This window comes from Chinchilla lanigera, unplaced genomic scaffold (assembly GCF_000276665.1).
Source record: "Chinchilla lanigera isolate Chin_1 unplaced genomic scaffold, ChiLan1.0 scaffold00144, whole genome shotgun sequence".
Classification (NCBI taxonomy): Eukaryota; Metazoa; Chordata; class Mammalia; order Rodentia; family Chinchillidae; genus Chinchilla; species Chinchilla lanigera.
In genome coordinates this window covers 183,244-206,643 of record NW_004955545.1, presented here as the reverse complement: position 1 = coordinate 206,643, position 23,400 = coordinate 183,244, and the positions used below count along the sequence as shown (strand labels likewise).

At 52.9% G+C, this 23,400-nt stretch overlaps 3 protein-coding genes across 10 annotated transcripts; all 3 read left to right on the top strand.

Annotated features, from left to right (window-relative positions):
- Nucleotides 1-1,201: 1,201 nt before the first annotated feature.
- Nucleotides 1,202-10,810, top strand: S100a3 (S100 calcium binding protein A3). Of its 5 annotated transcripts, XM_005411412.2 has the most exons (4): nt 1,202-1,356; nt 4,471-4,549; nt 9,352-9,497; nt 10,289-10,810. In XM_005411412.2, the coding sequence occupies exons 3-4, from the start codon at nt 9,357-9,359 to the stop codon at nt 10,451-10,453; spliced, it is 306 nt and encodes a 101-aa protein (XP_005411469.1). In that variant the 5' UTR covers nt 1,202-1,356; nt 4,471-4,549; nt 9,352-9,356; the 3' UTR covers nt 10,454-10,810. The 5 variants fall into 5 exon arrangements, with proteins under 5 accessions (XP_005411469.1, XP_005411470.1, XP_013363657.1 ...); XM_005411413.2 differs by lacking the exons at nt 1,202-1,356; nt 4,471-4,549 and adding an exon at nt 7,645-7,742; XM_013508203.1 differs by lacking the exons at nt 1,202-1,356; nt 4,471-4,549 and adding an exon at nt 8,041-8,515 and having other exon boundaries at nt 9,352-9,574; nt 10,289-10,376.
- Nucleotides 10,811-12,175: 1,365 nt separating this feature from the next.
- Nucleotides 12,176-14,408, top strand: S100a4 (S100 calcium binding protein A4). Its single transcript, XM_005411410.2, has 3 exons — nt 12,176-12,280; nt 13,140-13,293; nt 14,099-14,408. The coding sequence occupies exons 1-3, from the start codon at nt 12,195-12,197 to the stop codon at nt 14,261-14,263; spliced, it is 405 nt and encodes a 134-aa protein (XP_005411467.1). The 5' UTR covers nt 12,176-12,194; the 3' UTR covers nt 14,264-14,408.
- Nucleotides 14,409-16,244: 1,836 nt separating this feature from the next.
- S100a5 (S100 calcium binding protein A5) lies at nt 16,245-19,485 on the top strand. 4 transcript variants are annotated; one of them, XM_005411408.1, is made up of 3 exons: nt 16,245-16,267; nt 17,727-17,878; nt 19,217-19,485. In XM_005411408.1, the coding sequence occupies exons 2-3, from the start codon at nt 17,741-17,743 to the stop codon at nt 19,358-19,360; spliced, it is 282 nt and encodes a 93-aa protein (XP_005411465.1). In that variant the 5' UTR covers nt 16,245-16,267; nt 17,727-17,740; the 3' UTR covers nt 19,361-19,485. The 4 variants fall into 4 exon arrangements, with proteins under 4 accessions (XP_005411465.1, XP_005411466.1, XP_005411463.1 ...); XM_005411409.1 differs by lacking the exon at nt 16,245-16,267 and adding an exon at nt 16,517-16,565 and having other exon boundaries at nt 19,220-19,485; XM_005411406.1 differs by lacking the exon at nt 16,245-16,267 and adding an exon at nt 16,517-16,565.
- The last annotated feature ends 3,915 nt before the right edge of the window (nt 19,486-23,400 follow it).

Sequence of the window (23,400 nt, the reverse complement as noted above, 5' to 3'; positions counted from 1 at the left end):
TCTGGAATGATGGGATATGTGTGTTTGTAGTGAGAGAGAGTATTTTGAAGGAGATTAATGGCACTATGTCTTTATAATAATTTAAAATTTTAAATTAAAGATTTAATTAATTTAAATGTAAACATCATTTTTTTTTTTTAAGTCTTTTTGAGATAGGATCTCACTATGATGTTCAGGCTAGCCTTGAGCTCAGTCTGTATCCCAGGCTGGTCTCGAACTCACAACTCCTGCCTCAGCTTCCCAAGTGCTGAGGTTATAGGCATGTGCCACCACGCCTGGCTCTGTGGTCTATTTTCTAGCAACAGTTCACATCCCTCCCAAGATCAGAAGAGACTGTTCTCCTTCCCAACACCCACAGAGCCTTGTCTCAACAACGCACTGACTTGAAGTCCAAGATCTTGTTCTGTAAGCCGGGTCCAGATATAACTGACCTTCCTTGAGTGCAGTCATACAGTGTTGCTCCTCACTGGGATTCCCTGTGACCCAAAGCCCCAGGAGGAAAGCCTTCAGTGGGATGAAGGTATACGCCCGCAGGAAACCGTCCTATTTGAAAGGGCGGCAGTGGGGGAGGTGGTGGGGTGGTGTATTCGAGGTACAGATGCTCACTGATCTGTAGCAGTTCTGAAAAGGAGGCAGATACATGTCTTTGATCTGGGCTTGGTTCTGCTCTCTAAAAAAATGGATCTTTATGGCTTTTGGCTTCCTGTTTGGAATTAATTTGTTCTTTTCCTTAAGAAATGTTGTGTTTGACTGTTTGACTTGGTGGCGCACGCCTGGAATACCAGCACTCAGGAAGCTGAGGCAGGAGAATTGCTGTGAGTTTGAGGCCAGCCTGGGCTACAAAGTGAGCTCAAGGCCAGCCTGAACTGCATAGTGAAACCCTGTCTCAAAAAAAAAAAAAAAAAAAAAGAAAAAGAAAAAGAAAAAGAAATGTACCTTAGTACTTTCTGCATACTATTTTCTTTTTGGTCTTAAGTATATAACAGGGCTACTCACAGCTGTAACCAAGTGTTTTTAACTGAACATATTGACATCTTGAAAGAAAATAATAAAAAGTTTTAATAATAAAGAAAAGGAGTGGACAGTGGGCAAGCAGGAACAGTACTTTTCTGAATTGTTTCCTCATTTTTCTTACTTCTCTGGAAACCCTTATGCTTGGGGACCGCTAACAGAGGATCTTCGGTAGAACCCTCAGAGAAGGGAAGGAGCCGAGTGTGACGGCGCTGTGACAACAGCCTGTCCTTTCTCCGTCTGGCCTTTACCGCACCTGTGAGGCCAGCTGCAGGACAGCTGCTGTCTTTTCACGCCAGCAGAGTGAGAAGCCCACCTTCCCAGCAGCTCATCTGAAAGGAGCCAGTAAGTACAGGTCAGGGACCCATGATGATGGTGACTAACACGCCTGCAGCAGTTCTCAGAGCTCTTTTCACGCACACTGTCATTTCAGCCTCCTGGTTACCTGAGAGGAACTGTCATTAGGGCCCCTTGTGGAGCGGCCCCTCTGGCCAGGAGCTCTGCTAGGCCCACTCAAGCACCTTCTTGTCTCATTCTTGAAGCAACCGGATGAGGGCTGTGCTGTTACTGTCCACGGATCACAGATGAGGGAATAGAGGTGGAGGGAGGTTAAATAAGGTCCAGCGTCCTGACTTGGCCTACATCTGTGAGAAAAGTCCTCACCCTCTGGGGACACTGGTGGCAGTCTGGGTATCCTTCCACTTCTCACAGTCATCTCCAGAGCGTTGGGCCTTGCGTGAGGTGCAGGGGAGCTGGCTGAACAGAATTCAGACGCCCTTTGACTCCCCACCTTGTCAATGGGGATCCAGTCTACTCATTGGTTGTTGGATTAGGGCAGTGGGATTTCTTGGGGGCCTGAGATTCATCGTGGGTCCTGGTTTCTCAGTTCTGGGTTCTAGCACTGTTTTGGCTGGTCGATTCTGGCCTCGGCTGGCTGCCTCTGCAGTAGAGAGTTCTAAAAGGGGTGAATCTTTCTTTTTGGTTGTTTAACAAACACCAGACTTTTCTCACCAGTCCCAACAGTTCTTCCCCTTCTTTGTGCTGAGGCAGGGAGGAGGGTCTGGAAGAAGCACTGATTAGGATCTGTTGGTAGATTCTTTTTTTTTCTTTTTTTGTTTTTTTCCGGTACTGGGAACTGAACTCACGGCCTTGCACTTGCCAGGCAGGTGCTGTGCCGCTGAGCTAAATCCCCAGACCCTGCTGGTAGATTCTTTTCCATTCTTCCTGGAATTGCTGCTGAGACCAGAGTCTTAGGAATCTCATCTGCTGCTGTTGTAGGGAAGTAACTCCCCACCTGTTACATGTGTGGAGTTTGTGTCCCAAGACACCAAAGAATGGAATAGAGTTGACGACAAAGGAGGTGAAGAGTAGGAAAGTTTTATTAAGATAAACCTCCTGAGAGGCAGGAGGGGTCTTGAAAGTGGGTTGCCACTGAACTCTTTGTCTAGGGAGTTTTTATATAGTAAAATCACATCACAAGCTACGCTGGGTCAAACTACAGTCGACTTACAGGATCACACGTACAATCACTTGGGTAATATGGATTTGATAAGAAAACAAGGTACATAGCAAGGGTACATAGAGGGAGAACAGTAAAGGCATTTCCGGAAGGGGTAGAAGTGAGAGTCAGAGTGTTCTGGTCACCTACCTGCTTGTTCTCATGTGTTTGTTATATTGCTGAGACTCACTGCATCAGATGGTGCTTGTTACAGTACAGCTTTGGGCTGTTGTTTTTCTCTGGGGAGGTGCGCAGGCCTAGCCATAGTGTCTCCATTTTGGGATCTAGTTTTTATCAGCTCAGGCCTTGACCATAGGTCGGATGTGCCTCATCTTTGCTCTGACTCTATCCTGGGCCTGGTTCCTTGCTAACTGGCGATCATTCTCTTGGCTATCTGGGATACTCTTCAGTCCTACTGTCGCTTTGGCCTTTGCTCCTTTGGGCCAGCCCCATTAACCCAAGTCCATTAGCCCTCCAAGTGAAGGGAAACTAAAGGCAATGATGGGGGCCAGGGACATAGCTCAGTGGCACAAGTGCCTGCCTGGCAAGCACAAGGTCCTGAGTTCGATTTCCGGTACCAAAATATAAAAAATAAAAACAAAAGCTTGAGACTAAAGGCAAAGATAGGTTTGTTACTAAACCCAAGTCCCTTTACTCCCCACTGGAAAAGGGGGAGGGTGGATTGAGGTCAAGTTGTTGGGGCAAGGAAAAATAATTATTTGGCTGCCAGCAAAAGAGGAAATGGTGGGCTAGTATCCTGAAGAAAAAAAACAAACAAAAACTCCTCATCTTAACTCTTTTTTTTTTTTTTTTTTTCCCTCTGGTACCAGGAACCGAACTCACGACCTTGCGCTTGCCAGGCAGGCACTTTTGCTGCTGAGCTAAATCCCCAGCCCCTCCTCGGCTTAACTCTGTCTAGGTTTCTTTCTTTCTTTCTTTCTTTCTTTCTTTCTTTCTTTCTTTCTTTTTTTTGGTGTTTTTGAGATAGGGTCTCAATATGTGGTTCAGGCTGACCTTGAGCTCATTTTGTAGCCCAGGCTGGTCTCAAACTCACAACAATCCTCCTGCCTCATCCTCCTGAGTGCTGGAATTACAAGCATGCACCACTGTGCCCCACCACTCAGTCTAGGTTTCAAACTCCCATTTGTTCTTAGAAAGCAGGGCTTAGATTAGAAAAAGACTGATGAAGGGACACTTTGAGATGCCTCTCTTATGGGCTAGATCTAGTCATTGGGAAACCTGACAGTTGGTATGCACATAATCACAAGGTCGTGATGCTCCTACAAATCCTGAAAATATCTTACTGCTCTTAGCTTGATGTTTTCAACGATGAAGAAGGAGGAGAGAGACTGGGTAAATTTAGGACAAATAGATCTTGTACTAAAGTCTGGGACAAACATTCCTTAAGTGACTAACATATCTACACACAGGGTTGAGCAGAAATCTGACCTAAATGTTGAGGTAACACAGGACACGAATGCAAGATGGAGGCAGGGATGGAAAAAGCGAGAGTCACCCATTGGACACTTGTGCAGGTCTGAATGAAGAGTCCATGCTTTCACCAAAAGCAGCCTTCAAGTTCCTGAAAAGTAAGCTAGGCAACTGCTCTCATAACCCATGGGTCAGAGCTAAGCTAGTGGGAGACTTTGTTTTTGTCATTCTGAGACAGGGTCTCACTATGCAGTTCAGGCTGGCCTTGAGCTCACTTTGTAGCTCAGGCTGGTCTCGAACTTGCAAGGATCCTCCTGCCTCAGCCTCCCGAGTGCTGGGATTACAGGCATGTGCCACTATGCCTTGCTTAGTGGGAGAATATTGATCAGCTGCACAGCCCCCAAAATTAGTGATTTTTTAAAAGTCAAGTAAAAACAAGTGAAACTAGAGGATTATTTAGTACCTCCCCCATTCGTTACAGATTCTGAGACAAGGCAGTGCTTAACTAGGACCCCTTGCTTCTTTTGTAGGTCACTGGATCTCTTCACTGACTCATTGTTTTCGTCTGTGCATTGAACACAACCAGTTGATGACTTCACAGTCAAAAAGGTAGTAGATCTGAGTTCGGCAGGGCCCCCTGGGCCTCAGTTCAGATCCTCGTCATACCTCCTGCCCCAGTTCTGTAGCAAACGCCTCCCTGGCTCCAGCCCTAGATGCAGTGACCAAAAACCCCCTTCCCATGCTTTTCCTATACTTGGCTCAGAAGATGAGAGAGGAAGTTAGTTGTTTGGCTAAGTTGTATTGGCCCCATGGATCTGTGGAATTTGGACAGGTCATCCTGGCCCTGGGGCCCAGGCCCTTTTGGCACAACTGTATGGAATGTCCAGGCACATAGGACATTTCATCTTATTTTGCCCAGAGGTGCAGGCCCAGACATTGGCCTTTAAGGGCCGCCATTGATGGTGGTGATAGGCAGAGACAGAGGAGGAGGAAGAAGAGGGGGAAGGTCAGTGCTGTAGGAAGTCCTGCCAGATCGGATAGCATCTCTCTCACCCTTTGTATACCCGCTACTCTTCCTTCAGAAGAAAGCGCCCTTCCTCCAAAAGTGGTGCATTCCTCCACGGTCAGCTCCACATCTGCAGGGTGGGAGCTCGGGAAGGTGAGAGGACAGCAGTGCTGGGCTCGGCTCAGCTGGAGGACCTGGGGGGAGGAGGATGCCTCTCTAGGCCTTGGGAGGCACTTCATGTGCTATGCCCTTGGAGCCACTGCAGAAAAGGGGATTTGGGGGAGAAGCTAGAGAACTTCCAGGAGGGCAGGATGATTTCAGTCACTCTGAGGAGAGTTTGGGGGAGCAAGGGAAGAGAAGTTACACCCCTGTCCTCCGTCTGCATGGAGGCAGAAGGCTGAGCGAGATGACCTGGTGAGGAGGCCGTGGACCTCGCCCAGGCAAGTCCGTGAGTGTCTGCAGGACTCAGACACTGCCGACCCGACACTGGCCACAGGAACAGCCAGCGATACAATGCACTGTCAGTTGGATTCTCAGGGCAGGAATCTTCCAAATCTTCCATGTGGGGGTCAAGGAGACTGGGTGCTAATAAGGTAAATGGCATAATGAACTAAGGTCAGGTGGGGAAGGGTGGTGGAGCTTCAGTGAGGGTCTAGTTAAGGTTTCTTTCCATGATCATCTTCCAACCCCAAGGAGTCTGTACCAAGCCCTCTCTGTTTGCCCAGCTGCCTTGGGGTGTGGTGTCCAGAGTGTGGTCCTGCGCCTCTGCAGGCTTGGTTTGGTCTCTTCCAGTGGACAGAGGTGCTACATCCCAGGGAGGTGTGGCCATGCCCAGCAGCATTAAAGGATGGTGGGTAAAGACTTGGGCTCTGAGGCCAGGCTGCTGGGCTCTTCCTGACCATGCGTATAAAGCAGCTCCTCACCAACACCACTTTTTCCTTTCTTCCTCCCTCCATCTCTCTACCCCTCTATCACTCCCTCCCACCCTTTCTTTTTCTCTTCCCTTTGTTTTGTTTTTCCTCATAGCACTTGTATTGAACCTATTGAACCTTCCTCTGTGATTGCCTGTTTTCTCCACTAGATTGCCGTCTCCCTAGAGCAGGCACTGTGTCAGTTCTGTTTATGGATCCACCCTCAATGCCTACCATAGATGCCTTTAAATATTTGTATGAACAACCAATGGCTCCTGATGCCGCCACTCACTAGTTAAGTGACTGTGGCCAAATTACTGCCTCTGGGTTAACATGTATTAAGCCCTTACTATGTGCTAGGCACTATTTATTCCACAAGATTTGTATGTTAACTCATCTAAGTCCCACAACAATGCTATGAGGTGGTTATATTATTACCCTCTATCACTGACATGAGGAAAATGAAGCCCTGAGTGACTGACCTAGGACGGAATTAATTGCTGGTCCACTCCAGTCCTGATTCCTGCTGTGCCCCTGTCTTCCCATCCCCGTAACTCCTGACCTATAAAACAGGGTTAATCACAGCTCTTCCTTCTTTTGCCCCATTGCACACTCCTCTCACCTATGGGGTGGGGGTCTCCAGGAGGTGATGGCTCAGGCAAGGCTGGGTGCTGGGCCCAGGGAGGGGTCGTGGATCTCAGGGAGCTGCCACAGGCATTAGGGCTTCTTCATGGGCCTGGAAGCCAAGCTCCTGTTCCCCTCCCACATTCCTCCTGACCTTCAGTTCCTTCGGTGACTTGGGGAATCTTAGGGTTAGGCCTAGGCTAGAGGACTGGTACGAAGGGATTGACATTTCTGGTGATATGGTGGACTCTGTCTACTCCAGCTAAAACAGGAAATGTTGGCTAGAACTAAAATAATCTTTTTCAAAGCATCAAAGAACTGTGGTAGACAGGAAGGAATGAGTCAGTCAAAATCTAAGTGAAAGCGGAATCAGGAGGTAAGCAGGGCACCAGGGCTGCTTATCCCCTGAGGACCCTGGCCAAGTCCAGCCAAACCAGGGTTTTGGCTTCAGCGGTTTGGGGAAGCTGCAGCCCAGGGCTTACCCAAGGAGGGGACACAAGGGAGACACCCCTCATCATGCTAACAGGCAGAGGGAACCCTGCCCCCATACCCCCAGGTCTTAAAGGAGAGTTAGAGCTGCCTTGGTGCTGAACCAAGCAGGAAGAGGAACTCAGCCCCTAAGGGACTCCAGCCACAAGGCAGCTCTCTCTGGAGCCTGTAGCCCAAGTTCATTCCTGTTACTTGGGGTGGAGAGGCAAGAAAACTCAAGTCCAGACGGCTTGAAGCACTCCTAGGAGATACACAGTAATTTCCTCAAAAGCAACCAAGCACCCAAGGGGTCTGTGAGTCCGTGGCTGGTGGCAGAGCTAGGATAGCTTCAGTCTTCTCATCTGTAAATGAGGGTCTCAGCCAGGTGTTCTCCAAGGCACTCCCACATGGGAACTCCGAGCTACTACCTAGGTGAGGGTGCCTCTTCAGAGAGAAGAAATGTGGTGGGGGCTGTGATGTGAGCCAGGCCTGTCTCCTCCACGCTGTAAGGATGAGGGCAGGAAGCTGTCTCCGGTTCCCAGTCCTGGGTGGGGGTGCAGGGGGAAGGATGACTGGTGTGAGAAGCCCAGCCTGGATCTTTGATGTGTGCGTGGATAGGTGGGCGGGAGGTCCTGTAAAAGGGGCTGCTGAGGAAAGAAGGCAGGAGATTCCCTGGGGGCAGCCTCAGCGTTGACCTACTTGGATGCCCATAATTGCCCCTTTCATTCCTGGGGAGGCTACAAATAGGGACGCCAGCCTCTAGGCTCCCAGAGGTGGAAGGACAACACCAGTGGTGAGTGCTGGCTGCATGGGTCCTGCCCTGGGTTGAGTGTCAGGGCTGCTCAGGGAGCTGACATCCTGTCTGTCTCCTGACTAGGGTCTGGGCATGGGGGCAGAGAAATGACCACTGCAGGTGACTGAGTGAAGGGAGTCAGCTATGGCGAATGCAGGGATAATGAGCGGGAAGTTGGGGCTGGGGTGTACAGAGGTGGGGCTTGGCCCTAGGGTGGAAGCCATAGTCTAAAAGTTCTGGTGTTGCCTTTAGTTGGCTCCCTGCCCTCCTCCTTTCCTCCTTGCTTCACTAGGGGAACAGGTTGGGACAGGCCATGGCTGTAGGGAACAGAGGATTCCTGGTAGTCCTCAGGCCCTGAGCTACGAAACAGAAGCAAAGCTGGCGCCAGGGCAGCTGGCAGGAGCCTGGAAGGGCATGCTGCACGCCGTCGGAGGTTCCTGACTCTGGGGAATGGGCTCTTTCCTCTTCTGGGAGTGTGGACATCTTGCTCCAGCCCTGGGCTGACGCAAAGCATTAGATCCTAGCGGTGCTTGGCACGCTCCCCCCTTCCTTGTCTTACTTCCCTGCCAGCCACACCACGCTGACCCTCCCCCTGCCAGAGGAGCAGGAATTGTTGGGGAGAGAGGATTGGCCCTGGCTTCTCCACTCTGCAGGGCTCCCATCCCCTGGGGGAGCAGGAGTGACTCACTGGGCTCACATGGAAACAACTTTTGCCTTTCTGGCCACCCAGGATTTCCCCAGGCCGGAGGCATCAGCCCAGCAGGGTGTGGAAGGTGCCAGTGGAATCAAGGGAGGGAGCAATTCCAGGGAAGGTTCTCCTCCACCAGAACCGGGCATTCTGCACAGAGCCCCCTATCTCAAGACCCCCAGGGGCCAAGAGGGTGGACTCAGTGGGGGTGGTGGGGGGAGACAGGTGGCAGAATGGTACATCCCTGAGCTGCCTGCCTCTCCAAAGGCCTCTGGCTCATGCTCCTGACTCAGTCTGTGAGGGGGATTTGCCCTCCTTTCAGAGAAGGCACCAGAGAGGGAAATGGCTCACCCAAGGTTGCAAAGCCAGCACGGGGCAGAGGAGCCCAGTTTTTCTTGTGGCTGCAGCACCTGTGAATTCAGGGCAGGGGCCAGGTGAGGTAGTGGGGGTTTCCTGTCAGAGATGACCCGCCCTGCTAAGACCCAGCTCTAGCAAGGACCTTCTGCAAGTTCCCACTGGAAAGAGCTCTGGAATCCTAAAGTGGGCGGGACTTTTAGGACCAGGGGCTGCATCTCAAGGTGGTGTGGGGCACCAGGCCATTCCTGGGGGTTGTGGGGGGTGAGAAAAGGTGGGAGAGAGTTGGAGTCCTCAGGGAGCTCCACTATGGGGGTGAGGCTGATGGGGCAGGGTATTCTGTCTCTGAGGCGTTTGCACCGATGTTGGGGAAATGAGACGCGTCCACAATGAGGATGGTGGGAGATGATTCAGGAGGACTAGTGTGGTCAGGAGGGGCTGCTCAGAGGAGGGGCGCTTGGGGGAGACAAGACAGGTCTGGGAACAGCCCCTGGGAAACACTGGACAGAAGTGAACAGGGGGGCTGGCCTGGCTTCTACCGAGAGTCACAGACTTGTTCTGTGACAGTGAGAATGACTCAGAACCTGGAGCAGGCACTGGCGACGATTGTGGTCACCTTCCAGCAATACTGCCATCAATCTGGAGACAAGCACAAGCTCTGCCAGGCGGAGCTCAAGGAGCTGCTGCGGAAGGAGCTGCCCACTTGGACGCCGGTGAGCACCTTGGCTGCCCAGTGGGTTGGCACCACCTGGACTCTGCAGAGTGACCTGGGGTGCAGCATACCCAGAAGGTAGCAGAGGGCAGAGACTACCCTGTGGGGAGGGGATGCTGGGAAGGGACTGAATGAACTTCAGCTTCCTACTTTTTTCTTTGGTCATATTTTTGTTTTTTGAGTCAGGGTCCCATGTAATCCAGGGTGGGCTCGGCCTCATGATCCTCCTGCTTCAGCCTCCCTAGTGCTGGGATAAAGGTGTGTGTCACCAGGCCTGGCTTTCAGTTTCTGTCTGTGAAGTGGGATGTCAGTCTCGCTCCTTGGCCTCGCAGAGATTGGGAAGAGTAAGGGAACCCCCGTGAAGAATGCAGGACTCAGCAGCAAAGAGCAGGCGCTCAGTCAGTACCCTGAGAGGCTGCCTTTTGGAAATTGGGTTGAAATCATGTTATCAGCCGAGGCTGCCGGGCATGGTGGCGCATGCCTGTAATCCCAGCACTCGGGAGGCTGAGGCAGGAGGATCGTTGCGAGTTCGAGACCAGCCTGGTTTACAAAGTGAGCTCAAGGACAGCCTGAACTGCATAATAACTTGTCTCAAAAAAAAACAAAAAAAAAACAAAAAAAAACAAAACTCAAAAAACAAAAAAACAACAGCTGAGGCTGACCCCCAGGAGAGTGTGGGCCAGGCTGGGCCGGGTCCTCCCAGAGGGGAATGGCTGTGGAAGTCTGTTCTGCCCTCCTCAGCCTGCCTCCCCTAGCTCCTCACCCCTCCCTTCTCACCCCTCCCTTCCACAGACGGAGTTTCGAGAGTGTGACTATGATAAACTCATGAGTGCTCTGGACACCAACAAGGACTGCGAGGTGGACTTTGAGGAGTACGTGCACTCACTCGCCCGCCTCTGTCTCTTCTGCCACGAGCACTTCAGGGACTGCCGTCCCGAGCCCCCCTGCCCTCAGTAGCCTTTGCTCCAGAGGAGTGTGGCCTGGAAGGCAGGGTCTGCTCCAGGCTGCTCCATGTCTGCCGCTGAGGGGATCCTGGGCTCCGCTCCATCAAGCTCCCGACCTTCTCTCCTGCATCTCTTTCAATATGGAGCCTCCCCTGGGCTTGCCCTGCCTGTGCCAACCCATTTTATCCATGAGATCTTCCCAGCTGCCCAGCTGGTGAGGGCCAGGGCAGCCCCACCCCCACTTCCTCTCTCTGTGGGTGGGAGGAGGTGGGGTTCTGCCATGAAGGCCCTGGAGGCCCAGCTGTGTGTGTGTAAATGAGGCCACGGTGGAAGGGGCTGAGTAATTCCTAATAAAGACATGGCAGCAGTATGGCTTGTTTTGGTTCTTCTGAGTGGACACGCGGGTCTCGGGTTGAAGTCCTCCTTTCTGGACTTTTCCACAGGAAGAAGGAGGCTGAGGGCAGGAGCTGGAGCTCCCCATAGACCCCAAGGGCCGTTTCAGACCCTGAGAAGCACTTGTTTCAGTGTTCAAGGGGGAGGGGTGGGGTTGACACAAGGAGTCCTGGGAAGGCTGGCAGAACCCCCGCCCCCTCTGTCTCTCTGCGTCTTGGTCTGTCAGGAACAGCTGGAGGGGCCTGGGTACTTATCTCAGTGGTAGGATACTCATCTAGCATGCTTGAGACCTTGGGTTCAATTCCTAGTACTAGGGAAAAAAAACAAAACCCCCAACCAAAAACCAGAAAAGAATGGGGGAAGGGTTCTCTGGGACGGAACTCAGTCCGCATGACCGGATGTTCTGGGGATAAGGGGCGACTGTGGGTGGGGCGGGGCATGGGTGTGGGAGCCCAGAGAGCAGCACTAATAGGATTAGGGCATCTGAGGTATTTTCTGGAAGCCAAGGAGGGGTGCTCTGTATTGCAGGGGGTCAGAGTACCTTGGGACAGACCCCAGCCCTGAAGCAGCTGGTCCCAGCCACTCCCTGAGGGTTTTAAGCCCCACTTCTGACCCTCGCTCATCTCTGAGTTCAGGCCCCATCCTGAGAGGTTAACCCTGAGCCTGACTCCCCCACTTTGTGTCATTTCACCTCTAATTCTCCACCCTAACCTGGGTTCTTCGTTCCTGACACCCATGCCAACCCTAAGCACCCCTCCCGACAACCTCTTTTACGCTTTCACCCATTCCTGAGCCCCCCACACCTTTCTACCCCACCCCGCTGCATCATTAGCTCTCCAGGTCGTTTCTCCCTGACACTGCTGGGGGGAGTCCCAGAGCCCCTCCTGGTGCCCCCAGGCTCTACCCCAGGGCTTACTGGGCGTGAGAGAGAACCATCTGGAGAGGAGAGAAGGACTGACTGAGCTGTACCGTAGCACCTGCCTGGGCTCCCCTCTCCAGCTCTTGGGCAGCTGCCTTTCTGGGGCAATTTCTTCCCCGTCATCCACCGCCCTGCACCTCCTTTGCTATCTGCCTGGTGAGATGACTCCTTCTCTGGTCCCCACACCCCCGCCTCAGACTGCCCTTTCTTCTAGCTCCCTAAACTTAGGCTGATTTGTAGAGGCTGAGTGGTGCCCCCTGCCCCCTCATCGAGGTCCCTGATGATGTCCACAGGGTTCACCCACTGCCTGTCCGTGTCTGCTTGGGAATAGGAAGCTTGATTCCCAGGCTGGGCTGGTGAGGTGGGGGGGCGATTTGGGCTGTGGCACTTACAACATCAGCCTGCAGCAGGAGGGCAGTATCCGGCTCTTCCCCATCCCCTCATGGGCAGGGCCTCACTGGGTATAAATAGGTCAGGCTGCTGGGCTCTCCCCAAACCTTTCTACTCAGCGCTTCCTCTCTTGGTCTGGTAAGTTGTGCAAGGGCAGTCAGAGCCTGAGTTGGCGCAGCAGAAGGGGAGGCTGTGGGCCTCAGATGTGCTACAGAGATGCAGATGTGAGACTGGTGTGGAGGCTTTGGGGAGTGTGTGTGTGTGTGTGTGTGTGTGTGTGTGTGTATGAGAGAATGTATGTATGTGTGCTTATAAGAAAATGAAAAACAGAAAAGCGTGCAGATGGCTGGATTTGAGTTCTACAAGAGCTCCCAAGATGCTGGATTTACGTGAGCTGTTATAGTGTGTGTGGTGTATGTGACCCATGGTAGGCACGCTGGCTTGTGTTTGCCGGCTGTGCAAGCTCATGTGTGCATACTTGGGTATGGGAAGCAAAGCGAATCACCTGTGGGCTTTTGACTGCTAGAGACTTATGAGCCTCGGCCCGCTACCTAGTGCCTAACCCGAGAGAGCCCGGCCTCCCCACCTTTCCTTCACACTTTGGTGGCTGTTTTTTTCCGCTGCAGGGCCCTGGGCAGGCATCCAGCAGCCTCGCCCTTCATTGGGAGGGAGAAGAATGGGTGAGGGCAGGGCGGGGAGCTTGTGGCTGAGCTGTGGGAGTGGTTGGATTTAGTGAGGGTGGAAAAATGCTGTTGTTGAGGGGAGGCCTGAGGGAGGTCCCGGAACTGGCTGCCCGGATCTCCAAGGCCTGTGCAGCACGCCCTGCAAATGTTTGCTGCCTGCAGCCTGCGTTTCCCACTGTGCATCCCTCCTGCCAGGAGCTGGACCCACTTTTCTGGGCTCCCCCGGGGTTGGGGGATGGGGTGGAGTGGGTCACTCTGAACTCATTGCTGGGGATGGATGGGGGATAAAGGTACTCAGTGCTTGCTGCCCCCAGGTCGGAGGCTGCCATGGCTCTTCCTCTGGAGAATGCCTTGGATGTGATGGTGTCCACCTTCCACAAGTATTCGGGTAAAGAAGGCGACAAGTTTAAGCTCAACAAGTCAGAGCTGAAGGAGCTGCTGACCCGAGAGATGCCCAGCTTCTTGGGGGTGAGTGGTTGCTGCCCGGGAGTGGTCCTCTCTGTGCAGCCTGCCCCGGGAAGAGGGCGGGGTCGGGGAAGCACCAGCTTATGTGCAGAGCATAGATGCAGTTGGAGCTATCATTGAGGTCAGGAGATGGGGTTAGAGAGCGAGATCTAGCTGCTTGGTGTGGAACAAAGGGAACATCCACCACTCATGGTCCCCAGCGGTCACAGGCCAGATGCCTGCTATGAGCTTTGCACAACTTAATTGAAGAGAACACCAAAGTTCAGAGAGCTAAGTAACTTTCCGAGGTAGTAGTCAGTGTACAAAACAGTATAGCTCAGTGGTCGAGTACAGTACTTGATTAACATGCACGGCATCCTGGCTCAATCCCTACACCACAAAACGAACTGTGATCCAGATCAGGACTGTCTGCCTTTCACCATCAGTCCTACAACGGGCAGTCTTTGAGTTTTTTCTATGTGTGAAGACACAATTATGAAGACATATACACAGCTATAGACTCCCCTACCCCAATAATAACATCTTACAGTTGTTAATACATTGCTTGCATGGCCTTCACTTAATTGGATAATGAAAACAAACATGAGTGAAGAAGAGATTCCATCATTTCCCAGTGCCACCAGGCACTCAGAATTCTTCACCCAGGGAGCAACTTTCTCTACCCTGACTAAGTCCTGCAGCTTGGAATTCCAAAGCCATTAGCTGTTCTGAGCTCCAGTCTAGAGGCAGAAACCCGGAGCAGTCTCAGCTCTAGTTGCCTAGTCCTTTTTGGCTTTTGTGTTCTACCTGTAGTTTCTTTTGCCTCCAGAAAAGGACGGATGAGGCTGCATTCCAGAAGCTGATGAGCAACCTGGACAACAACCGGGACAATGAGGTGGACTTCCAGGAGTACTGTGTCTTCCTGTCCTGCATTGCTATGATGTGCAACGAGTTCTTTGAGGGCTTCCCAGATAAGCAGCCCCGGAAGAAGTGAAGGCTGCTCGCATGCAATGGGGTGGGAGTGGGGTCTACGGCTGGGGTCCTCCCAGGTGGCAGTGAGCACAGTGCCTCACTCTGGGTTTTTTAGACGTGTACGTGATGCTGAGCAAATTCAATAAAGAGTTTTGGAAGTGACTAGACTGATGGGTACACAGATCCTGGAGGAGTGTGTTGGGGCTGAGGAATATGTCATGGGGCAATGGTGGGGCGCACCAGGAGGTGAGCTGCAGTTTTGTGGAGAATAAACTAGTGAGGACTGAGAGGGATGCAGTTATTGAGTGTGTGTGTGTGTGTGTGTGTGTGTGTGTGTGTGTGTTTGTGTGTTTAAAGATAAAGTGTCCTCTGGTGGGGATGTAGGAAAAGGGACCCCTAGGAGCTTGGAAAGCCCCGGCTGTGGGATGTTAGCCAGCCCACTACCTGTCCCACCCCTCTCCATCCCCGTCTCTGGAAGGACCTCAAACTGAGGCTGGAATGGAACTGAAGGTCACATCTGCTTTTGGTTGGGGTTTGGAGGGAAGACAATAGGGCTAAGTCAGCGGAGGGAGCTGTGGGGCCAGAGTGGGAAGCGGGGGAGGGGGAGGCTGTCACTCAGTCCTGACATTTGTAGTCCAGGCCCTGACTGGCCACCCCTTCCAGCTCACTGGCTTCATTCCACAGGAGTGGAGTGACCCTTTCCTGCCCATGGCTGGATCAGAGACAGCGTTGTAGAGGGGGATCTTTTGCAGCAGCCTGAGGTAGTTATTCTCTCTGTGCATGGGTTCCTGGATGAGAACTGTCATGAGGAATTGTGCTCTTTCAGAGGAGGACAAGGGTCTCAGGAGGGAGGAGTGAAGGACAGTGCCTGCTGGGAGCGAGGAAGATGACGACAACAGATTTAGAGACAAACTTCCAGACACATGATCTGTGAAGTGGTATAGAAATCCTCCCTCCTGAAAATATGAAGCATGGTGCTCCTTCCCCTTAGAACAGGTTAAAGGCTGCATCTCCAGAGTTCATGGCCATGCCTGGAAGATATGGGGACTTCCAAGGAAGGGGTGCATAGATGCCCAGCCAGGAGCTGGAAGGCTTGGTTCCCTTGACTTCTCAAGCTTCCCTTCTCATTGCCCAGAGCTTTTCTCTCCAACGTGACAGGAGTAGGGTATGTGACTCAGATGTTCCCCTGGAGTTGGACTCTAGAGAGCTTGGTGCAGGAAAAGTTTACTGTTCCTTCTTTCACTCCCAGTTAGTCTGCCCATCTTCCATGGGAATGCCCTCCCCTGAGGCTCATCCTGCATCACTCTATTGGAAACTCCTGTTACTTAGCAACAAGTCCCTGCAGCCTGCTAACTAGTTGCAGCTGGGGGTAGGCACGCATAGGGAGCAGAGAGGAGGATCCAGGCAGGCCAGGGTGGGACTGCAGCAGGGCTGGGCACTAAGTCTCTGGCCCAGTACTGTCCTCATTCTTGGTCTTTTTGGTGGTGGCACAATGTCTGGGATACAGGGAACTCTCCCCAACACTTAAGTATTTCATTGTGCTCACCCTTACTCTGCCCCCACCCATCCAAACTCCACCCCATCTGCAGGTCCTAGCCTTTCCCTCAAACCTTCTCCAGTCGCTGATTCTCAGTTCTCTGTGTCAAGAGTCTCAGACAGTTCTTTCCTATGAAGGTTTAGAAGAATGGTAGTGCACCCCTGTGATTCCAGCACTCAGGAGGCACAGTGAGCTCAAGGCCACCCTGGGCTTCATAGCGAGTCCAAGGTCAGTCTAACATACATAGCGAGAACCTCTCTAAGAAAACAAAACAAGCAACACCAAAACCAAAAAAGAACCCTTTGACTTCAGAGACGCTAATGGCCTTCACTGTGTCCTTGACGGGAAATATTCTACCCCACTGATTGGTGGGGATTTGCTGGAGTGGATGGGAGGGTTTCAGTGTGCAGAGTGGCCTAGGTTGTGGGGCGGTGCCCTCTCTTCTGCCCACATCCACCTCCCCTCATCTGCCTATTGCTCCATCGCATGGTGAGTTCTGATTTCTGATTGGAAAAGCGAAGTTTCTGGGGCTGGAAACATGTGTACCATGGTGAACTGAGTGTGTTCCCTGCCCTTGTTTGTAAACAAGGATGGTGAAAGTGGCAGGAGGTTTCTCCCCTGCCTGCCTCAGGAGGCTCTGCTGGGCGTCCTCATGTCCCTGACCCCTTCTCATTGGCCCTGTCTCTCCCTGATCTCCTGGGCACTGGGAACAAGGGAATAAAAGCAGAGAGCGGTGGGTGGGAGGCTGTGGCTGCTGCCTGGCTTCTTTGGGTTTGCTCCCTCCTAGGTGAGTCCTTCCTTCCATCTCCCTGTTCACCTCTGCAGGGCCATAAGGGTGAGGAGGCCAGAGGGTGACAAGCCACAGTCACGTCCATGAAAAAGGCCCAGCCCTGCAAGTGGGTGTGTGCTGGAGAAGAAGGAGCTGAGTTTGGAAATGTGACCACGAGAATTTCCTGCTAAGTGGCTTTAGGTGGAGATGGGGGTCCAGAACTGGCCAGGATGCTCTTGCAGATGCCAGAGGCCCTTGCTTTGGCCTGTGGTCCTGGCTGAGTCTCCTGAAGGTGGGAGAAGCTGAGGAGTTTGGGTGGTGGGAGAGAAATGATGGTCCAGTTGAAGAATTGTGGGCTGGGCTTTGGGCTGGAGGTGGGGGCCAGCATCTTTTTCCTCCTGGCTCTGGACTCCTCACAGGATCTACCAATAGCACCGAAGTTCTGTGGGTGTGGCCTCCTTCCTCCCTAAAGGGATGTGGTTTTTAGATCTGAGTCACACAGCTCCAGCTGCCTCTTTTCTATGTGGGTGGCTCTACAGATAGAAATGAGGGCCTCACTCAAACCCAAACTCTAGATCCCTACCTCCCCACCAGTCTGTGGACGCAGGTCTTGAGCAGTTCTGGGGCTTGTGACTGGAGGTCAGCTGGCAAGTCCCACTTCTTGCTGAGACCTTATCTCCCACTTCCAGCCCCAACCTGTCTGAGCCCTGGACTCTCTCTTTGCCCCATCCCCCACTTCTATAGCAAGGTGCTCCTTGACATCAGCAGATGGGGACACTGGGGAAAAGTGGATGACTAAAGTGGGGCTGCCTCTGGAAAACCAGTGTCCAAACCGGATGGGGCAGAGAGAATGTACTGGCCCTGTATCTTTCCCCTATCTGCCACCAGTTCTTTTGAGGAGTCATTATGTCAACTGTGCTCTAGGCCCCTTTGTCAACACCTCTTGAGCAGAGGAGTGTTCTTTAGGGGCTGAGCATCTCTCTCTGCGGGTTGCTCAGAATTTGCCTTGGTCTCATTAGAACCTGTCTGGACCTGGATGGATCCTCTGGGTGGACTTTAGCCTCATCATGGATTCCAGTCCCTGTTCTTCGGAGGACGGGTTTAGGGATGGGATAGTTGTGACTGGGAGCAGAAGGTCTGATTCCTGAGCACTGTGGTGTTCGCCTTTACCCACTCCAGAGCTGAACACTGTGATGGAGACTCCTCTTGAGAAGGCTTTGACCACGATGGTCACCACTTTTCACAAATATTCAGGGCGAGAGGGTAACAAACTGACCCTGAGCAAGAAGGAACTGAAGGAGCTGATAACGAAGGAACTGAGTCTTGGGGAGGTAGGTGACTCTACCACGAAGTCCGAGTGGTCCCTGTGGGGGACACACACCCATCCTTGGGTCCTCTAAGTGAGGGGCAGGTTGGTGAAGGCTATGTCCAGAGACAGAAGGAAGAGGGTGGGCATCTCAGGTGAAAGATCTCTAGATCTCTCTTCTGGAGCTGAGTTGGGGTCTCAGTGAGAAGGAGCAGGGCTGAGTCTAGGGGTGGACTGCAGCCTGTGTGAAGCTACGGAACCGGAGGAAGGAGTCTGTGATGGCCGGGCCAGGTGTCATAGTGGTGGCGGAACCTGTGCTAGGGAACTTGGGGGAGGTTGAGGGATCTGGGGTGTCCAGGTCAAGCTGTGCCCAAGTCAGGGGTAGGGACCCTGCGTAATTCTCCTCCGTGTGCTTGGCCACAGCCCTCAGGCAGTGCTGACATGTGAACTGAAAGGTTGACTTGTGAACAGAAGGTAGGGAGGAGACAGAATCGATTCATAGGAGATACAGATGGAGGGAAGGAGATTACCAACACAGGGTAAGGCCCATGAGATAAACATGACATTATTTTTACAGGAAAAAAATTGAGGCTCAGGTGCATCAGAGAACTTGTCCAATGAAAGGCTGAGCTGGACAAGTTCCAGGCATGTGCTCCTCCCTTTTTTCTTCTACAGTTCAACCTCGGGTAGAGACTTTTCTGGCACATCCTAAACCCTGGAGGGCTCTCAGAGAGAAGGTCCCAGAGGGCTTCCATGGGCAGGGGATGAAGCCAGTGCTGAAGATGCACTGGCCTCTGGACTTCCGGCAGGGGTCCTGGAGTTAATGAAGGCAGAAGGAAGGGCCTTAGGGCTGGAGCTCATTACTGGGGACAGGAGCACAGGGGAGGGTCTGTGAAAAACAGGAGCGCAGCTGGGGACTGGGATCTCGGTGCACACTATTCCCATCTCTGTGCGTCCCAATATGCTGGATCCTAGGAGACCTGGAGCTGCGGACAGTGAAGAGGCCCTTTCTCCTGATGAGGGCTCTATCTGTATTCTCTTGGTGGAGCCGGGGTGACAAGCCAGTGGAGCAGACAGAGTACCATTGAGTGCCAGGCTGTGCTCAGCTCAGTTCTCAGGGAGAGGCATATTGTCTGGGTCCCTTCTCAAGCAGCCCTAGATTATTATTCCTTTCACTGGGAACAGATGTTGGGAAGGGAGGTTAGGCTGGCCTTCCCTCTGTCATTCTGTGCCAGCTGTGGGCTGGGACTAGACTCTGGGGTGGAGCTGCTCACAGCGCGGACACGCTCAGCCTGCCTAACTGTGGGTGGTGGGGCAAGGCCTGGGGAGCTCTTGAGCTGTCTCTCAACCTGGGTCTTCCCAGAAGATGAAAGAGAGCAGCATTGATGACCTGATGAAGAGCCTGGACAAGAACAGCGACCTGGAGATCGACTTCAAGGAGTATTCGGTGTTCCTGACCACACTGTGCATGGCCTACAACGACTTTTTCCTGGAGGACAACAAGTGACCGTGCTGCCCTCTGCCCTCCCTGTCAGCCCCTCGCCCCTGACTGCTGTAGCTCCTCTCTCAGACCCTTTCTGGCCCCATCCCCCTCGCTCATGCATCCTTCCAGGAGAGGAAATAAAGTTTCCATTCCAAGCACTGCCTGGTCCTGCCAGTGTCTTATTCACCTTGGCCCTGGTGGGGCATCCAAGCAGAGGTTCTCCCTGCTCCAAGATGTCGCAGGCTCCCAGCCAGTGTCATCCTACTTTCAGGTCTACTTTGCCCTGCTGCACCATGGGGAAGCTGCCCAGGCTTTCACAGGCCTCCTAGGAGTTGCAAGGACGCAGAGAAAGTGGAGGGGGAAAGTGCTTTGAGAGTGCAAAAGCGTGGTGCCTTGCGTGTGGCTCCCAGGGCAGCGGTGGGCACTTGTCTGACCTGGGGCCAGTTTAAGACTGGTGCCAGGGGAGCCTGGCCTCCACACAGCCCCCTTCAGCTCCCCTCTATTACCCTTCAGCAACACCCCGCCCCAGGCCCAGCCCCAGGAACCTCTGGGCATCACTTTCTTTTCTTTCCCCCTGCCTTTCTCAGGAGACCTGGGCTGAAAAACTTCTCATTAATGGGTGGACAAGGAAGAATATTTGCTTGGCAGAGCTGAGGTGCTCTCTGGGTGGAATTCGGGCGGTCAGGTGAGGGAGTGAGAGGAACAGAAGGCTGATGGGGACGGGTGTTCAGACCCCTTCTATACACCGCTGTAGACCCCGGGTTCTCCAGTCCCTCTTCTGGAGCTGCTCCTGACCACCTCTGAGGGGTGGGGTGGCGGCGCTAGCCTCCCATGAAGTCCCCGCCCTTTCCCAAAGCTGATCCTGCTCTAAGCTGAGGCGGGCAGGTGGCTGAGGAAGAAGAAGGTGACCACAGCTACCTCCCTTACCCTGTGCTCGCTAGGAGGTGCAACCTTAACTATGGAAATTAGGAAAACTCAACCCCCTTCCATTTACAGTGGTGGACACCAGGTCCCTTCCTCCTGCCAGCCACTGGGCTCCCCACCCTAGACCGAAGCAGCCTGCGCAGTAGGAGAGTCGGACCGGACCGTCTGTGTGCGTGGGTGGGGCCCTGGCTGTGGCTGTGGGGACCTGCCTGAGCCCGCCTTCTGGATAGGCCCATGTAAGGCCAGCCGGGTGGAGCTCTCCTTCTCTGGACCTCTGCCTCGTGCTCTGCTGTCTGCTGACCAGTGCAGTGAGTTCTGCCTGTGCTTGCTGGGTCGGTTCAGACACCCTGTCGGGCCCATGCTGGGGGCTCCTCTGGGCAGGCTTTGGATCCACACTGAGGAGGGAGAGCCACAGTTGGACGGTGATGCCAGGCTGGCCCCAGACTAGGGCATCCCAGGGGGGTGGCTCTTCTGGTGCTCCTTTGGGGTGCTGGAGGGTGTGTCCCGTGTGTACATCTGCCCCGGTGTGTGGCCTAGGACGGCCCCTGCCCAATCATATTCTCCAACTTCTCCTGGAAGCCAGCAGTAAACCTGCCCAAAGCTGGCTACGGTAATGGCCCCTTGGAAGCCTTTGATTCACTTCTCCTCCTCAGATCTTGTCCCCTGGGCCCTGCACCCTATCAAAGGGAGTGGCAGGTGGTGGGCACAAGGCTCCTGGGGTATGTGGTGAACAAAGTCCTGTGGACTGGGCTCTGATCAGCCTCTCTGTCTCCAGCTCATAGCCCAGCTGGCAGCCATGACATCCTCTACGGAAGACACCCTCGGATACTTCCTGTCCCTCTATTTCAAGTACTCAAGCAGGGAAAGTGACAAGGTAACCGTAACAAAGCAGGAGCTGAGGGAGCTGATCCGCACGGAGCTCCCCTTTGGTAAGGTGAATAGTTTGCTCCCAGCCCTGCTTCCCGCCACTTGTTCATTCACCACTTGACCATGTATTGCTTGGAGGGGGTGAGGTGCTCTCAGCCAGGTGTTTACTCCATGTGAGCAAGGAGCAGGGGCAGGGGAGAAGTAAAGCCACGGTGAAGACAAGGGGGGCAACCATCCTTTGTGACTATGAGTAGAGGGGCTTGTGTGAGAGGAAGCAGCTACCTGGGAGGGAGGAAGGAGAGAACCAAAGGTGCCGGTCAGCACTGAGTGTGTACTTCCCATTCTAACACTTTAGAAGCTGTGCCCTGCTGAGGTTGAAGGATTGATGGAAGACCTGGATGCAGACAAAAATTCCGAGGTGAACTTCCAAGAATATTTCACCTTCCTGGGGAACTTGGCTATGATCTCCCATGATGCCCCCAGGGAGGACAAATAAATTGGAGATGCCTTCTGGGTGTCCTGGGTCAAATTCAGCTGTGAGTAATTGTACAATAAATGTTTTTCATCAGGTCTCTTGGCTTGTCCTGGCTTCTCAGTGATTTCTGATGGCCTGGTGCTGTGCCAGGCATCAGAAAGATTGCTTCACGATCCACTTCTGAGGGTTACTCATTTGCACTCCATGCCTGGGAACCCACTCTGAATATCTCAGGAAGCTGTTATCTGCATTAGCAAAGATGTCCCTCTTGGGAAAACCATCTTAAGGAAAGGCTGAAGTGTTCTTGAGTAGGCAGGATCTGGGCTGAGCCTGGAGAGGGAATGGCGCCCGGACTGGGTTGTTATGGGGTGTGGGGTCTCTAGCAGTGTGGCAGGTGGTCATGTCAGGTTCCTGGAAGACATGTTTCGCTCTGGGTGTGGTGAGAAGGGGTGCTTTGGACAGTCCCTGGGTGGGGCAGATCCACTTTCTCAGCACAATGTGTTGGGTAGAGCGGGCATGTGTGAGTTGCCCAGGACTTGGCCCCAGGATTTTTCTGAGGTCACTGAAGACATGTGCTGACTGGGTTTACTGTAGCTTCCCACGTCCCTGTTGTGGGTGGGGAGGGACACTGTAGGAGACAGTCCCTACATTCAGGGATGGCGTACTTCATATTAAGGTGATGGTGTGAGGAGCACTGCAGCATGAGGGGTGCACTAAAGGGGAACAATGGTGGCCCTTGGCCAGGTCAAATGCCCAGGATTCAAATGTCAGGGAACAGGGGGTCTTTTCAGCTTTGAGCCATCAACTCTGAAGTAAAGCAACTCAACTTCGTATTGGGCACATGCACTTATAAGACAGTCAAGAAGGGAAGGTAGAGACGAATCTGCAAAGATGAATAGAATCTGAGCTCTGACCCCTTCCTTCCTCCTCTAGGTGCTAAAAGACCTTCATGTATGCCAGTGCTGCCCCAAGGACGGTGACGTTGTTTCAGTGGACAGAGATTTAGGGTAGCAGGGACAGCTGCACCAGCACGGCCATGAACCCTGCTCTTCTAGGGCCGGTAGGAGGGATGGGGAGGGGAAGGTAAATGCACAGTCCACCTGCTGAGGAAACAGGCACGCACTTAGTTTCTGCTTCTCCACAGGTATGGGGGAGGCAAAGAGGAGCACAGATTTAAGGCATAAAATAAAATAGCAAAGTCTTTGGTTTGCACAAGGTATAATTTTTCAGGGTATTTTTTATGTGGAGGACGGGAGGTAAGCAGTATTTACAGTGGAATCTGGTGGCTGCAGCAGCAAATGGGTGGCATCAGGTGTGGTCAGCAGTACAGACTGGTTATTTTTATTGCTCCATCAGATTTAAAGTCAGAATTGGATCCTTTGAGCTTGCTGGTGAGGGTGGTCCAGACCCACAGCAGAGGGAGACGTTCATATGGAGCTGGGACTTTCCCACTGGGTTCCATTGCTGATGATGACCCGGGATGCTCACATTCCTCTTCCTTTGTTTGAGTGCGCCCCTCTTCCCCTGCATAACTGACATCAACCCTGTCATGTAGTTGCCCCTGCACCTGGGAAGCAGAAACAGCAGCACCACAGTCTATTTCTAGAAGCTAGGCTGGATTCCAGGTAGGGAAGGGTTTTGGACTGAGTCAGAGCATTTAGCTGCCAGTTCTCCACCAAGCTTACCTGAAATTGTCCAGAGTAACCCCACCGCATTCCACCAGAGTATAGCAAAGTGCTCTTTGTAGTAGGTGCTATTGTACCCATTGTCTCATCTTCAGAGGTCTTATGTATAGTGG

Coding starts and splice junctions, on each gene's coding strand:
- S100a3 (XM_013508202.1), top strand. CDS start 8,440: ATGGAAACAACTTTTGCCTTTCTGGCCACCCAGGATTTCCCCAGGCCG. Junction 8,516..9,351: donor AGCCCAGCAGGGTGTGGAAG/GTGCCAGTGGAA, acceptor GTTCTGTGACAG/TGAGAATGACTCAGAACCTG. Junction 9,498..10,288: donor AGCTGCCCACTTGGACGCCG/GTGAGCACCTTG, acceptor TCCCTTCCACAG/ACGGAGTTTCGAGAGTGTGA.
- S100a4 (XM_005411410.2), top strand. CDS start 12,195: ATGGGCAGGGCCTCACTGGGTATAAATAGGTCAGGCTGCTGGGCTCTC. Junction 12,281..13,139: donor GCGCTTCCTCTCTTGGTCTG/GTAAGTTGTGCA, acceptor TGCTGCCCCCAG/GTCGGAGGCTGCCATGGCTC. Junction 13,294..14,098: donor AGATGCCCAGCTTCTTGGGG/GTGAGTGGTTGC, acceptor TTTTGCCTCCAG/AAAAGGACGGATGAGGCTGC.
- S100a5 (XM_005411408.1), top strand. CDS start 17,741: ATGGAGACTCCTCTTGAGAAGGCTTTGACCACGATGGTCACCACTTTT. Junction 17,879..19,216: donor AGGAACTGAGTCTTGGGGAG/GTAGGTGACTCT, acceptor GGGTCTTCCCAG/AAGATGAAAGAGAGCAGCAT.